At 32.8% G+C, this 16736-nt stretch overlaps 1 protein-coding gene across 2 annotated transcripts in view; it reads left to right on the forward strand.

Moving 5' to 3' along the window:
* Positions 1–16736, forward strand: part of Znf654 (zinc finger protein 654) — an 81786-nt gene that overhangs the window by 18229 nt on the left and 46821 nt on the right. Inside the window, exon 2 of one of the 2 annotated variants that reach the window (XM_076868167.2) lies at positions 7469–7614. In XM_076868167.2, coding sequence (XP_076724282.1) covers positions 7469–7614 — 146 coding nt within the window. Of the gene's footprint in view, positions 1–7468; positions 7615–11934; positions 12008–16736 lie in introns of those variants that run through there. The other variant, XM_076868168.2, reaches the window with a different exon arrangement.

Below are 16736 nucleotides of genomic sequence, written 5' to 3' on the forward strand. Positions count from 1 at the left end.
AGGAAAGGGAAAAATGAAAGTTATGGGATACAGAAGAACTGATTTAATAGTAATCTATATGGAAAATATATAGCATTTTTGTTGACTCAAAGTCAGTAAAACCTATTCTCAAACTGTATAAATATAATCGTTTGGTCAAAAACAGGGATGCAATAAGCCCACTGATTCTGATTGAATTGTCTAGAGTCTTATGTTCCATTCTGGGAACTATATTTAAAAGGAACATGGATGACAATTTGGAGCATAAGCAGGATATACTAGTGAGAACTGTGAAGATTTTGGAGACTATTGGGAAATATTTGAAATGGTCGAAAGCATGTGTTTAATTTAGAGAAGAGTCTGTGAAAATGTGAGTGATGGCTGGTTTATAATGTTTGACACAGTGTTCTGTTTGTTTATATAATTTTAGAACTTTAAACTATAACTAAAGGATGTCCATAGCTTTTGCTTAATAATAAAGAATTTTCCAATAAATGAGTCTGATCTGTTAAATCGAGTACATTTGTCTTTTGAAGAAATGAATTATCCATTAGTAGCAGTATTAATATTGTTTACCCCTCTAAGAGTGATATAATAATGGGTTTTCATGCTTTGATTGGTAGATTGGACTAGAAAATCTTCTATATACTTTTTAACAGTAAGATTGTAAGGATTATTAAGATTTAAGGACACTTACTCCATCTTCCAGTTAGTAAAGGTTTAGTTTTACCACATGCATAGAACCTTTTAAAGACCTTCATGTTTTAGAAATATAAACTTAAGGAGTAAAGAGTAAAGAATGCTCCTTTAGGGCTGGGGTTGTGGCTCAGCGGTGGAGTGCTTGCCTGGCATGTGTAAGGCACTGGGTTCGATCCTCAGCACCACATAGAAATGAATATATAAAGTTATTAAAAAAAAAAAAAGAACGTCCTTTATTAAGCATTGGAAAGTACTAGGTTTTAGGTTGTTTGCTACCACAGATCTAAACAACTTTTACTTTATAAAGAGTGTATTTCTAAACCATTTTGATAGTTTTTAAAATATAATTTTTTAGATTTTTGTTTACAGAGTTATCCTGATAGAACAAGCCAAAATGACAAAAAAAAAAAAAAAAAAAAATTTTTTTTCTTAGTTGTAGTTGTCAGTACCTTTATTTTATTTATTTATATGTGGTGCTAAGGCTCAAACCCAGGGCCTTGCATGTTCTAGGCAAGCATTCTACTCCTGAGCCACCACTGAGCCACCCAATTTATTTTTGATTGTAGATTTTTTTCTTTCTTTCTTTCTTCTTTTTAAATCTTCATTCACCATTGTAAATTATAAAAACAATGAATACTTAGGTATATTTCAGGCATGAGACATTTTATTTGTTTTGCTTTATCTAGAATATGCTTCATTTGTTAGATAAATATAGAACTAAATAGTTGAAACTCAGCAGTGGTTTTTGAGTAGATTTTGAGAATGACCTGTTTCCTTGCTAAAAGTTTAAAGTTTATTGTACTTAACAAATAATTAACCATGTCATAACTGTGCTATAATATAGTCACTAAAATCTTAGTTCTTTAGTAGGCCTGTGGTTAAGGCAATATTCAATTCATTTTAATGAAGAGTTTTTATATTTGTTAAATTACACAGCCGATAAAAGAGAGCTGGAACTCAAACTAGGTCTGTATGATTCCAAAGCCTATACTCAGAAAATTACAGTTGTAAATGCATAGATGGTAGTGATCTGTGTTGAACAAATAGAGATATGTGTTAGAGCCATTCTTTGAAGCTTTTAGAATGGAAGATAATTGCAACATGTCTTCTGAATGATTTAATTGTAAACAAGTGGTGAAATTAATATTAGTGAACACCTTGACTGTGAACTATTCAAAATAATGAAGGCTGATGACAATGGAGATTTCAAGAAGGATGACAGCTTTGTGAACTAAGAGAAATAAAATTGTTAATGATCTAGTCTATTAATCATTACCTGAGTTTAGATATCAGGATCATTGTTTGCTCAATGACAAACTAATATTTGGTGTCCTTTCTTGTTATATAAGATTAAAAAAAGGAGAGCCCACTTAAATAGATAACCATGTTTCAGTTGATCACATTAAGTGTTTTTTTGGTTGTTTCTGAACTATTACATTTCCATATTTTTGTACATGCGTGAATTAGCTTAGGACGCCAAAACAAAATGCCTTAAACTGGGTATCTTAAACAACAAAAATTTGTTGTTTAATAGTTCTGAAGGCTAGAAGTTCCAGATCAGGGTACCAGCATGGTCAAGTCCTTGTGAGAAATGTCTTCTTGATGGTATCCTTCTGGCTGTGATGTGACTTTTCCTTGGTGCATGCTTGTAGAAGAGAGATCTCTTTTCCATTTCTTTTTTCTAAGACTACTAATCCTATCATAATAAGTTTCCACATGACCTCATTTAACCTTAATTACTTCCTAAAACTATGTCTAAATACAGTCACATGGGAGATTAGGGCTTCATCATATGGGATTTTAGATGAACACAATTTAGTCCATAACAGTTTAAATAGCCTTGCTTTTTAAAATATATTAGTTGTAGATGGACACGATGCCTTTATTTTATTTATTTGTTTTTATGTGGTGCTGAGGATTGAACCCAGTGCCTCACACATGCCAGGCAAGCATTCCACCACTGAGCCACAACGCCAGTCCCTATATGGTATATTTTAGTGATGTTAAATTAGTAATATAATTTTTACTTTCTAAAAGGTTTACATTAAATCAGTATTTTGACTATTTTGACAGAATGAGTCTGTGCTCATTCTTACATTAAATTTATGCTGGTAAATTAAGATGTGACACTGTATAGTACACATTGTATCACTTTTTGGGGGGAGGTGTATATATGCCTGTAAATGGGAATGCTGAGAAAGCACTGCAAACTACTTGACTATTCCAGCATCTTTTTTTGGAAGAAGCTTTGCCCTTCTCTTCATTGCCCCTTATATCATGGCTTGCTTCTACCCTTAGCTGTAAGTTCTTTCAAAAGTGTTCATATGGTCTCCAAAAATACCACAAAAATGTTTGTTTCTTTTGTGTGTGTGTTGGGGGCGAACGACTGCGGTTTGAATGAATGAGCTACATCCATACTCCTTTTTAAATTTTGAGAATAGTGTCTTGATAAATTGCTGAGGCTGGCCTCAAACTTGCCATCCTCTTATATATCCATCCTATGTCACTGTGTTTAGGTGTGCAGTACCATTCCTGGCTGAGGAAAGGGTTTCTTCCAATCCCTAAAGGACTGCTGACTTTGATTTTCTACTTTTAAACACCATTTTCTTTAAGAATCGAGAACTGTAGTAAGGATAGATTTTTAAGATCTAGGTAAATATCATTCCTATTGTTTGTAGCAACTTCAGCATTATTCTTATCTATCATTATGTTAAGATTGTTAGTTATTAAAATATGAAAAAGAAATTGGAAGATATATTGTTCTCTGCACTGTGGCCTGGTAAAGCACATTCACATTCTGATGTCATAGTATTAGCTCCCATTTGCTGACAGTTTATGGTAGCACTCAAAGTAGGAGAAAAGTTTCCGAGTAATAGGGCAGTGTAATTGTTTATATATTGTAAGGTGCCGCAGTCTCTGGCTGGGCACAAATCACGAGTCTCCACACAGCTTGTAGATTCAAACAGCAATTCTTTATTCCCGAACTCACACCGGCCGTCTACAAACACGTTCTGGGGAAATCCATGTTCTCTGCCCAAATCCACTACTCCTGGGCTTCTGTCTCCCAAATATACTGTCTGACCCTAAGAACTCAAGAGGAACTCAGCAGCAGGATATGCCCTATTCTAAAGGGGGAACACCCTAATCTCCTATTATGCTAAACTGCCCTATTCTAAAGGGGGAACACCCTAATCTCCTATTATGCTAAACCGGGGACACTCTAAACACGGATCCGCCCTGGTCCTTGAGCAAGGTCACCTTTCAAGAGTCCTTCCACTAGACAGCATGGGAGTAGCTGGCAAGGAAATTGTCATACCTACTTGGCTGATGGCTCCCAGCAGTAAGGAAAATATTTCAAAGAGAGTGTTACAGTGAATTAGCACTGCATGACGTTAGTGTAAAAATACATTGAAATGTCATTCAATTTTTTTTTTTAATGCCTCTTCAAGGGTATTGTAGCAAACCTGTTGGAGATGTTGCTCACCAGGACTTTTTTTTAATGGTAGGTTTGGGTTCAGCTAGATCAGGCAAGGTAGTGGTAAATAAGGGTAGCTATAATGAGAAACATAACCTGAGAAAATAGAAATCTTCTAAGGGAGAAATGAAGTCCATAAATTGGAAATGGATAAGGTGTAAGTGGACATAAATTAGGGGAAACTATTTGGGATTGGAGATAGAAAGTTGTGAGGTTGTCAAAAATCTATTTTTTTTTTTTTTTAATGTGGCACCAAAGTGGTATGGTGGCCTGAAAGAGACTAAATAAAGTTAGCCAGAGATCCTAGTGAAGAGAAAATTTGGAAACAAGGTCATATTGTTTATCTGACATTTATTCTTTACTGGACTTTAATGGTTTGGAAAGATCCTACTTGGGGCAAGCATAGCTAGGAGTACTTTTTATTTTTTCTTAGCTAGTGAGAATTACAAGATCTAGAAGAGATACAAATTTTCAGAAATAATAACTTTTTATCCGAATATGTTCCCAGATAATTGTAGAAAATGTTCAGGTTACCAGGTATTACCATTTGGAATTGTTGAAAATTATAAAGATTCTGAGATTTTATCCAGGTAAGCCTTCCACAATTTCATGAAATCTGGCAGAAGACTTAAAACATTTGCTCAGAAAAAAAGGACTCTTATTAATCATGGCCCAGCAAACAGCTTGATCTTCATGTTTATGATGGTTGCTCTTGCCCTTTAAGTCTCATGTGGTTGATGTGAGTGGCCCAGATGGATAATGAATTGAGTAGGTTTCCATTCATCTGAGGAACCTCAAACTTAAGGAACCCTGATCTTTTATAATCTTCTGTAAGCATGTCTTCTGACCTTGCCTCAGCAGAAGAATCTGACTTTTTATTCTGGACATTTGAGGCTTACTGCTCTGGAGGGAAACATCATCTCTTATTTTCAAGGTTGTTCCCTACATGTGTCTTTGAAAAGATGAATAATTTTGAAAAGAACTTCATGAAATTAAATGACAGAGCCAAGACTGGAGGCATCACAATACCAGACCTTGAACTATACTGTAAAGCTATAGTAATAAAAATGGCATGGTATTGGCACCAAAATAGACCAATGGTATGGAAGACACAGAGATAAACCCACATAAATATACTTATCTCATAGACAAAGGTGCCAAAAACATATGGAGAAAAGATAGCCTCTTCAACAAATGGTGCTGGGAAAACTGGAAAACCATATGCATCAAAATGAAACTAAACCCCTATCTCTCACCATGCACAAAACTCAACTCAAAGTGGATCAAGGACCTAGGAATTAGAACAAAGATGCTGCGCCTAATAGAGGAAAAAGTAGGCCCACATCTTTATCACATCAGATTAGGCCCCAACTTCCTTAACAAGACTCCTAAAGCACAAGAAATAAAATCAGGAATCAACAAATTGGATGAATTAAAACTAAAAAACTTCTTCTCAGCAAAAGAAACAATAAAGTGATGAGAGAGCCTACATTTTGGGAGCAAATTTTTGCCACACGCATGTCAGAGCACTAATCTCTAGGATATATAAAGAACTCAAAAAAAACTTGACATCAAAAAAAAACAAAAAACAAAAAACGACCCAATCAATAAATGGGCTAAGGAGCTGAACAGACACTTCTCAGAAGATATACAATTGATCAATAAATATATGAAAAAAATGTCTAACTTCCCTAGTAATTAGAGAAATGCAAATCACCCTACTCTAAGATTTCATCTCACTCCAGTCAGAATGGCAGTTATCAAGAATACAAACAATAGTAAATGTTGGCATGGATGTCGGGGGGGAAAAGGCACACTCTCATACATTGCAAATGGGATTGCAAATCGGTTCAACCAATCTGGAAAACAGTATGGAAATTCCTTAGAAAACTTGGAATGGAACCACCATTTGACTCAACTATCTCACTCCTCGGTCTATACCCAAAACACTTAAAATCAACATACTATAGTAATGCAGCCACATCAATATTTGTAGCAGCTCAATTCACAATAGCTAAACTGTGGAACCAACCTAGAAGCCCTTCAGTAGATGAATGGATAAAGAAACTGTGGTATATATGCACAATGGAATATTACACAACATTAAAAGAAAATAAAATAATGGCATTTGCAGGTAAATGGATGGAGTTGGAGAATATCATGCTAAGCAAAGTAAGCCAATCTCCCCAAAACACAAAGGCCAAATATTCTCTCTGTTAAGTGGATGCTCATCCATATCAGGGGAGGGGCATGGAAAAAATGGAGAAACTTTGGCAAAGGGAAGGGAGGAGTGGGAGGGGGCCTGGGGATAGGAAAGATGGTGGAGTGAGATGGATATCATTACCATAGGTACATGTATGACTGCACATATGGTGGATGCTACATTCTGTACAATCATAGAAATGAAAAGTTGTTCTACAATTGTGTGCATTGTATCAAAATGCATTCTTCTGTCATATATACCTAATTAGAATAAATGAGTAAATACATAAAAGCCATCTTGCCTGGAGAGCTTGGTTAGATGATTTATATGTATTGTGATTCTAAAAATTGATTTTCATTTCCCTGATACCTCATACAGATCAGGTTTCTGTATAAGATAAATGGAAAATAAATCAGAATTTCAGTACCTCCAAATTCAGTTGAACTTAAAGAATTATTTACTTTCATGGTTTGGGAAGACCCAGACACAAAGCAGCTTTCAGTGTTGATGGCAACAGAAAGAATATTAGTAAGTATTAGTCATCCACAGTAAATTATAAATATTATAAAGGAAAATTAAAATGCAAAAGAAAAAAACAAATGACTGTATTCTGGACTCTTCCTAATAATAGGATATCCGTTAAATATTCACAACCAATGTATAACATTCATTTGTTGACAGAATGCTTAGAGCCTTATAAATAATAATGATGGTAATAACACAAACTCCTCATTTTCTTTATTACTATATTGTAGCTATTTTAATATTTAATAATTGGTGTTTAACCAATTATTAAATAGCTGGATGTTATTAAATAGCTGGATATAGGACATGAAGAGCATTTTTTAGAAATTTGGTAAAGTTTAACAGTTGAATAGTAGTCGTTTATATGCTGTTTTGTTTACACGTTTTTAAAGTTAGTAATTGATTTTATTTTCAGATGTATGCCATGAAAATAAGTAGTACAGGACTTTCCCCCATCCTTCAGGTCATCTGTGTTCATGCTGAACTAAAGTTTTACTTTATCCAGTAAATTTTCTTCACATCTTTAAACTTGAAAAGTTGAGAACATTTTCTACAGTAACGTACTTTTTGGATTGCTTCCCTTTCAGGTGGTTGAAGATTATGCTGGAAGATGGCAGGTCCCATTGCCACAACTTCAGGTTCTTCAGACAGCACTTTGTTGTTTTACGTCCGCCAGTGCATCATTCCCAGATGAATGTGAGCACGTACAATATGTTTTGAGTAGTCTTGCTGTGTAAGTACTCTTTTATTTCATATAAGTACATTATTTTTATTGATGTATTTGAGAGATTGATTTTGATTATTTCTTCTTCTGAAGAAAATTTTCCTTAAGTGCGCCCTAAATTTTTTTTCATTTCTTCACTGAAGTATTTAGGTTTAATTTTGAATATTTAAACAAAAATTTACTTTAGTGTTAGAGTTAAATGGAATACTGACACATAGATTCTTCTGATCACTATAAGCACTCAGATTTGCTTTTTAATTCCCCAGATTGCCTTTGCAATCAAATAGTAAGTCCCAGCAATTGGGGCCATGGTAATTAGCAGAGGGACCTTAAGATATGCCGGAAAGAGGTTAGGAAAATGTTTTTTTAAAAATGTCTGTGGGAATAGTGAATTGAAGATTACAAACTGGGCACTTGATTTCTTGTCTTTGTCCTCCCAGATGTCCATTAAAATTATCGTAAAGAAGTAAAAGAGAAAGAGTAAGAGAAGGGTCATTATCAAATGAAAGATAACCACAGAAAGCAGATAGAGGAAAGAGAATTGAAACCACGGAAACAAGTTACAACTTTTATTTGTTTATATTTATTTAGCTTTAAGTTTTACTCACACAATAATAGTGAAAGTATTTATCACCATTACTTAGGCAATAGAAAATATCAGGGAATGTCTTATAGGATTAGTATTAATTTTTATTTATTTTTTTGTATGTACATATTGGTTATTTGTAAAACATTTTTTTTTTAAAACTATGTGTATCAGTTAAAATAAGATTTCCCTGTTTTGTAAGTAGGAAGCCTTTCTGTCTTTCCTCCTTCCACCAACAGGGGTGGAATTGGAACATGGTGGGTATAAAATTTTATGGAGAATGAGATATTTTAGGAGTATGCAGATAAAGGAATTGCAGGTTTTTCATTTAGCTTAGTCACTAGGCTTTAGGGCCAGGGTAGGGAACTGTATTTATTACTTTTCTTTTCTCCTAAAGAAAGTAAATGATACTGGAGCATAGACCTGTACATTCTGGCATTTAAGTATACTTCATTGAAATAACTAATTACTTAAAACCCCAAAGAAAAAAATTATTAGTCAAGGAACCTAGACTAGCTCACAAGGCTTCTAATTACTTGCTTATGGCCCTATTTTTAAATATTAATGATATTCAGGAATCATCAGACATTTGAAGAATAACATGAAAAAAAAGACGACGAAGGCAAACCAAAAAGAGTTTGGAAGAATAGTGTTAATGCTTCAAAAACTAAAATATTAAAATGAAATATAAGATCTATAATTAGCATTTTAAGAGATTTGAGAAGATACATATATATGTATATATATAAAAACATTAAAACAACATTGTGCTATGTGAAAGGAATAATGAGATAGCAAAAATGAGACTGAAATTAAGAAAATATGGTTAACATTTAAAGTTGGAAGAAATAAAGATATAAAGAAATAATAATCAAGAATATAAAACAAACAAAATTTAACAGTACATGTTTAATTGATCTGTATGTATTTAAAATTGTAAAAGAGAAGAATTTAGAGTATAACATTGCTTACATTTGTAAAATTGAGACAGTATTTTTTAAAAAAAATCACTTAAAAATTTTTTTCTTTGTATTCATTTTGTGATGCCTAAAGGAATATGGGACTATGTTAGGACTTTGTGATTGTAACTGAAAAACCTTACTCAAACTAACTAAGCAAATAAAAAAAAAAATGATTTATTAGATTACTAAACCATGGAAAAGTAAGAACTAGAACTCATTTCAGGATCTTATGAGTTTAGGAAATAAAATATCATTTAGAACTCTTTTTTCCTTTTTCATCTTTGCTCTTTTGGCTTAATTTTTTCAGAGCTGCTGACACTTCTAGGTTGAACTTTGCTAGGCATGGTAGTACACGCCTGTAATCCCCAGTGGTATAGGAGGCTGTGGCAGGAGGATCACAAATTTGAAGTCAGCCTTAGTAACTTAGAGAGGCCCTAAGCAACTTAGCAAGACCCTGTCTCAAAATAAACAAAAAGTGGTAAGGATATGGCTTAGTGGTTTAAGTGCTCTGATATAACAAACAAACAACAACAAAAGAAGATTAAGCTTAGTTTATTAAACAAGGGAGAAGAAATTCCTTTACCCCACTACTTCCAATCAAATATCTTGGGAAAATACCTGGCCCAACCTGTATTATGTGTCCACCACTTGGATTAATCACTCAGTTAAGAAGCGGTAAAATTTTTGGCTTGTTCTAATGACAAGTCCACCCCATGGTTGGGGAAAACAAGGATACTACATTGGTAGCCCCGAACCACAGAGATGTTAGAGAAATAAGCAGTATCCTCAAGAAATATGGGAGGCCGTGTAAAAGAAGGCTGGCTAGGTAGACAAAAATAGATGTTCAAAGAACATTTTTACATGTTCTTATACAGGCTACTAAAATAGTTCCATTTATTCTCTACTGATTTTTGAGGAAAATAAGAATAAAAGAAATAAATTATTTTTAAGCAATTATTATTATTCTTTTCAGTGCCCATTAGGATTCCCCCCTTATCTTTGTTATAGTGTTGTAATGTAAAAATGCTTTTAGACCTTTCAAAAGTTCACTTTTATTTAAAATATCATGTACTGACTTCTGTTTTATTGCTAGATTATTTACTACTGCTCATGTAATAAGTAATATTAAGCAGAATTAAATTTTACTTAAGATGGAGAATGCTTGGTGAAAGAAATTAGTAATTTGGATTACTAAGTAGTAATTTTATTTTATTTGGTACTGAGGATTGAACCCAGGGGTGCTTAACTTCTGAGTCACATGACAGGGTTTCACTGAATTGCTTAGGGCCTTGCTAAATTGCTGAGGCTGGTTTTGAACTCATAATTCTCCTGTCTCAGCTTCCCAAGAGCCACTGGGATTACAGGCATGTGCCACCACACCTAGCACTAATAATGTTTCTTAAAAGGAAAATGTTCTGCATTCTTAGGATTTACTTTTACTTCCAGTTTTCTAGTGAACTATATTTTCTATGTCAGAAGAAAGATGGAGAATTAGCTAAATGCTGGTTGTATTAAAAGAGTAGTAAGTTTGTAATGGCAGATTTTACCTAGATGAATTTTCTGCTCAAAGATTTATTTAACAATTATTTCATAATTACCCATTCATTTATTTTCTCTAAAACTCTGTGGTTGGTTCAAGTGATAAAATAGGAAATAAGATAGATAGGTCTTTTTCCTGAAAGACTTTAAATAGCTACAGAATAGTAAATCAGCAGTTGTGTTATATAATTGCAATTTTGATATGCTTTCAGTAATCAGAGAACAAAACAAAGAACTTGATCTGGTCTGGGATGTCAGGGAAAATTTTCTGGGTGAACGAACACTTGCTGAGCTCTGAAGGAATGATAGGAATAACTTAGATGAAGGAGCTGAAGAATCACATTCAGCATTCAAGGCACCTGGACCAGGAAGTCAAATGTTAACAATTTATTTAATTTAGAATGTGTTTGTAGAATTCTTTTGTATAATTTGCATCATTATATTCAAAATTTTTATATACTTTATAGTAGAAGTATATAAGTGTGCCAAGGAATTAACTTATTACATAATATCTTAAGTTTCTGTCTTATGTAATTATTTTATACATATAAATACCTGTTGTATGTAAAATATGGAAGTTATTGTATTTTGCCCCACTTTCATAAAATCCTTTGCCCAGTTTGTAATTACATTTATATGAAGATCTTCCTCCTGTAGGCTAGAGGACTTTAAAAACAAAGCTTCTATTAAGGTATTTTTTACAGGGAAGAAAGTGGATTATATTTTTATTTATTATCAGAGTGGTTGTTTTCAAATGATTTGGAATGAATAGTCATGTAGAGAATTCTCTTTAAGTGTAATTGTCTAACTTTCTGGTTCTTTGTAAGCTGTATTTTCTAAAGAAATGAAGATTCATCTTTATAGATAAGAAACGGAGGTTTGAGAAATTGGGCTACTTTTGCAAAACAGAGTTAATTAAATTCTTTTTTTTCTTTCTTTTGTTTTAGATTTATTGAATACTGTAAGTTTCACAGGTAAAACGAAGCCAAACATTTTGAACCTGTGGACCCTTAGGCAGAGACCATAGAGCTTACTCATTTTATATAAAATAAAAGCAAATTTTAATGCTCTTTTCCTAGTTTTCTTTTGCCCAAAGGAAAGTAAATGTTCACAGATTTCAACATTCCAGGCAGAGATGAGTGATGGAACAGTAGATATTTGCCTGAAAGCCATTAGTCTACAAGCATCACTGAATGAGGAAACTAGTTCAGCTAGTAGCATTTGTATGTGCAGTGGCAAAGACAAAAAAGTTCATGTCCTGATGTATCATGTGCTTAGAAGACCAAAGACCCTTCTCTTTCACGGAAGTAAGGAGGTATATTTAATCTCTTAGCATTTTTGGGCTACTCCATGCATGTAATGGTAGATCATTAATCTTTTCTGATTATACTGCTTAATTATACTATATTTCGAACCTAGCATTTTTGCATAACTTTAGTTTCTGCTATACTGCAATGAAGTTTTATTTGCATATACAACTTAGATCTAGGCTTCAACCAATTTAGGAAATAGCCTAGAAATTAAAGGGAGTAGAACTAGTTTTATAGGTACGTTTGTTTGAGTGTGGGGTGTGTAGTTGGGTGGGGGAGGTAGGTGCTAATCACTATATCCCTTCTTCACAACATAGAATATTCTTAATGCTTCTTGACTCTTTTTAATTATATTGACCAACTTCTATTCAAATTCAACACCTTTTTCAATTTGCATCCATTATCTTTACTGATTATTTGTGGCAGGTGTCTTTTTTTTTTTTTTTTGAGAGAGAAATACAGATTATGTAGCCTGTTTTTGTTTGCTCTGAGAAGAAAGATATTTTTCTTTTATTTAGGACTACTTATTTAGGTGACCTTAATTATTATTTTTTTTTTACAAAATCTTATTGTTTTGTTCTTTACTATTACATTGATATTTTGTTTTCAGGATGTATTATAGCTTAAGTTAATATTAGATAAACCTATGTACATTTGTTTTTATTGGTCATGTTTAGAAGCTCAAAATTTCAATTAGTGCTAGTTGTAACAAACATCTTTATTTCTGTATTTATTTATTTATTTATTTGCCTCTTCTGTTAATTTTTCTAAGTAGTTGAGACTGTAGTCATTTTTATGAGCACAGAGATGGGGATAATCTAGTGGAAATTTGTGTTGGCAGGGATGGAAAATGATCATGTGATGAGATATACTAAATATGGATAGGAACAGGATATGTGTACATCGAAATCTAGAGGAATGTACAGTTTTGGAAAAATGATATTTATTGTTTTTCTGCTATAACTAAAAGAAGAAAAGTTTGACAATTCTGTTGGTTAGTGTAGATACAAAATAATGACAGCAAAAAAATAGGCTAAAAGCTATTGCTATTAGGAAGAACAGTTATTCTTTAGAAGATGATGTATATAATTATAAGGGTATGAATCTATTTTTGAATTTTTCTGATATTTGAATGCCTTAATCTTGTGCTAACTCAGATTACTAAAAAAGTACAGTCTTCTTTTCCACTAATATTTTTTGGTTTCTAGAACTAGAATGAGATACTATTAGCTTTCACTGTAGAAGGAAGTAAGACAAATAAAAAAGAAAAAAAAATGCTTTTGTGATTATTAATAAGTGATAAGATTTTGCTCATCATTGCTTATGTAGAAATGTTTCAAGGCATTCCATCTTGATCAAGTCATCAAATTTATGTATGCTTTTAATGTTTAAGTGCTGGTTGACGTCTATAGGCTACAGTTTTCTTAAGCCTTGATATCTTGAAAAAGGTTTTCATTTTAGTTACAGAATTGGGCAAAGAAACTACTTCCTCCTTGTTCATTTTTGTTTTCTTTTTCATTTTTTTAAAATTAAGATTTCAGTAAATACCTAGTTAGGAAAATGTAAGATATGCCAGTGCAAGGTGATTCAGTAGAGGGAATTAAATTCTTAGAACCAGTTTTAAAGGTATTAGAAGATCTAGAGACAGAGGGTGATGAACCTAGATATTAGCAACTATTCAAATTGCTTTAGCTCTTGAATAGGAGGACAAAGAGAAGTTAGGAGACCCTACAGACCAGGAGATGGTTGAGGAGGAGAAGCAGCACCAATGTGTGAAAGGGAATCTATGAAGAGATATAATCTATGAAGAGATATAAGGGAATCCTGAAACATAGGGGCAAGGGAGAAATAAGAATAAGGGAAAAACAAGAAAGACTCTCATTTCTCCCTTCCTCCTAATTTCCAACTTTCTGCTATGACCTTCCTTTACCAATCATCAAAGTACATTGATTTCAGTATAACTGACAAAAACTTTTTTTAAAAAAAGACATTTCCACTGATTATTGCATTCTAGTTTGACAGTTTTGTTTTGTTTTCCTTTTTCTTCCAGGACTTTAAAGATGTCCATTTACTGTCTTTTTAGTTTGCATTTTTTTTTTTTTTTTTGGATGAACTATCAGCTGTCATTCTTGGCTGTTTCCATGTATATGATGTGGTATTTTGAGGTGGCTGCTTTAAAGATTTTCTATTGCTTTTTTTTTTTCCCCTTTCATTAACGATTCTGCTCTTACACTTTTATTCTCCATGTAGCTCTTTAATCTCAAATAGTACAACCAGGGGCATACAAGTGAAGAGCTAAAATTAACTAAAGCATGAGAAATATCAGAGATCAGATTGACTACTCTAGAAGTAAATCAGAGTCTCAAATTTAGTTTGATAGGCTTGACATATTATTTCTGTTACTTTTTATTTAAATTTTGTGTAGATAATATAATTCAAGAAGAGTGCTTAATATGCAGTGATAATCCTTGCCATTTACATTTATGTGAGTTTCCATTATAGTAGTAAACTGATGTAATTATTTTCATTTCCTTCCAGAGATACTGTATGCTTACAGAAGAAAAGTGTTCATAATATTCTTTTCATCATTTTAGGCAGATATTGATATACTATGCATTTTATTTTGAACCTGTTTTTAAGACTTGGATATTCTTCCCTATAGGTGTAGAAAGAGCTTCATCAGTCATTAAATTGGCTATAGAGTGTCTAGTCCCTAACTAATGGATATTTAGTTTTGTTCCAATCCTTTGCTATAATCAATTATCCGTTAATGAATTATTATTCATTTGCCTAGCCTAGGAGTGAAATGCGAGATCAGAGATGAGATTTGTCATTTTTGTAAATATTGCCAAGTTTCCTCTGTAAAGGTTGAGTAAATTTCTAATTTATATTGTTGCCAGCAATTTAAGAGATCACCCATTTCCTCACACCTTTGTCAATATAGTGTCTTAAAACAAAACTTTATTATGATTATTTTCAAACATACGCCAAAGTAGAAGGAACAATATAAAGAACCACCCTTTCCTTTCACCCAGCTTCAGCAATTAGCAGTATACTTCCAATCTTGTTTTGATTACGCCTCCCTACTCCTTACCTCTTACTAGTTATCACTTTATTCCTAATTTTACTAAGTAATGTAATTTTCATATACTTAATTTTTTCCATTGTAAGTATATAATTTTATGATATAGTAGTAAATCTATAGAGTTGTGCAGCCATCAACACAATCTAGTTTTACCACATTTTTATGAACTTCCAAAGCTCCCTCATGTTCATCTGCAGTCACCAGTGCCTATCCAGCTCAAGGAAATCACAGTTATTTTCTTTTTCTAGAGTTGCTGTTTCTCTTCATTTCATATAATGTGCTTTTATGTACAAGTGAAAATATTTGGGAGAGTTTTGTAAAGGTGTCTAATATGACTGCTTTCACTTAGATTAACATGTGTGATGCTGGGATGGGACCCAAGGCTTTCACATTCTTGGCAATTGTTCTACCCTTGAGCTAGATTTTCTGCCACAGAAAGTTCTTTGAGGCTTACCCATGTTGTAATATATATCAATAGTTCATTCCTATTTGTCCTAAGTAATATTCTTTTGAATAGGTATCTATTGTTTATGCATTAACCAATTGATGGCTATTTGGATATTTTTGGTTATAAGCATTTATATATATATCTTGTGTCAACAGATAATTTCTCTTAGATAGCTAGAAATGGAATTGTTAGATGTGTAAGTTTATGTTTAACATTTATAAAATTGCTAAACTCTATTCAAAGTGACTGTACTGTTTAAAATTCTAACCGAATACTTATGGAAGGTCTAGTTTCTTCACACCTACTCTAACACTTATTATTTATCTTTTTCTTTTGGTTTCAGTTTGTATTACCTAAGTGCTATTCATGCTAAGCATCTTTTTATGTGCTGTCTTCTATTATATATTTTTTATCATGTCTGTGATAATATAAATATTTTTTACCATCATGTAGCAGGCATTTTCATGTTCTCGTTGGTGTTTGAAGTTTATTGCTGATTTTAAGGAGTCTCTAACGTGTCTTTTTAAGGAATTTTAAGGAATCTCTAACGTGTTTTTCCTTATTTTTTCCTGATCTTAAGCTTCTTTGTTCTGTGAGGTTATAGTATTTTTCAACTTCAAAATTTCTTCAAAATCCATTTTTTAGAAACCACTACTATACTTTCTTCAGAAATACCATTTGAAGGGAACTGGCACTTTTCCTATAGCTTATTGATGGCTTTTTTTTTTTTTAGTTTTATTTTTCTTTTTTGTGTTTTATTTAAAAGTTTCTATTTCTCTGTCTTGCTTTCATGAATAGTATCTTCTGTTTTTAATCTGCTATTAGTCCCTTGTAATATACTTTGTATCTTAGACATTGTATTTCTTATGTATAAAAGTTTGAGATCTTTTATACATTCCTTTTCTTTACTTAATATCATTCATCTTTACCTTAGGGGTTGACAAACTGTGGCCTGTGGGATGAGCCTAAAAAAATATTAGCTGGTAACCTAATCTCCACTCTAAAGACAATAAAACAGCAATGTGAAGCCAGTTAAACTCATGACTAGTTTAACTCAAATGTTTCACAATAAAAGGCACAGGAGAAGAAAAGATACTCCTGTTTCTAAGCACAAATAGTATGTATCTCATTCTCTACCATCTTATCCAACTATCAAGAGACAAAGCAAATAATAGAACCAGATTCAGCTGTAAGGACTCTG

This window comes from Callospermophilus lateralis, chromosome 10 (assembly GCF_048772815.1).
Source record: "Callospermophilus lateralis isolate mCalLat2 chromosome 10, mCalLat2.hap1, whole genome shotgun sequence".
Taxonomy (NCBI): domain Eukaryota; kingdom Metazoa; phylum Chordata; class Mammalia; order Rodentia; family Sciuridae; genus Callospermophilus; species Callospermophilus lateralis.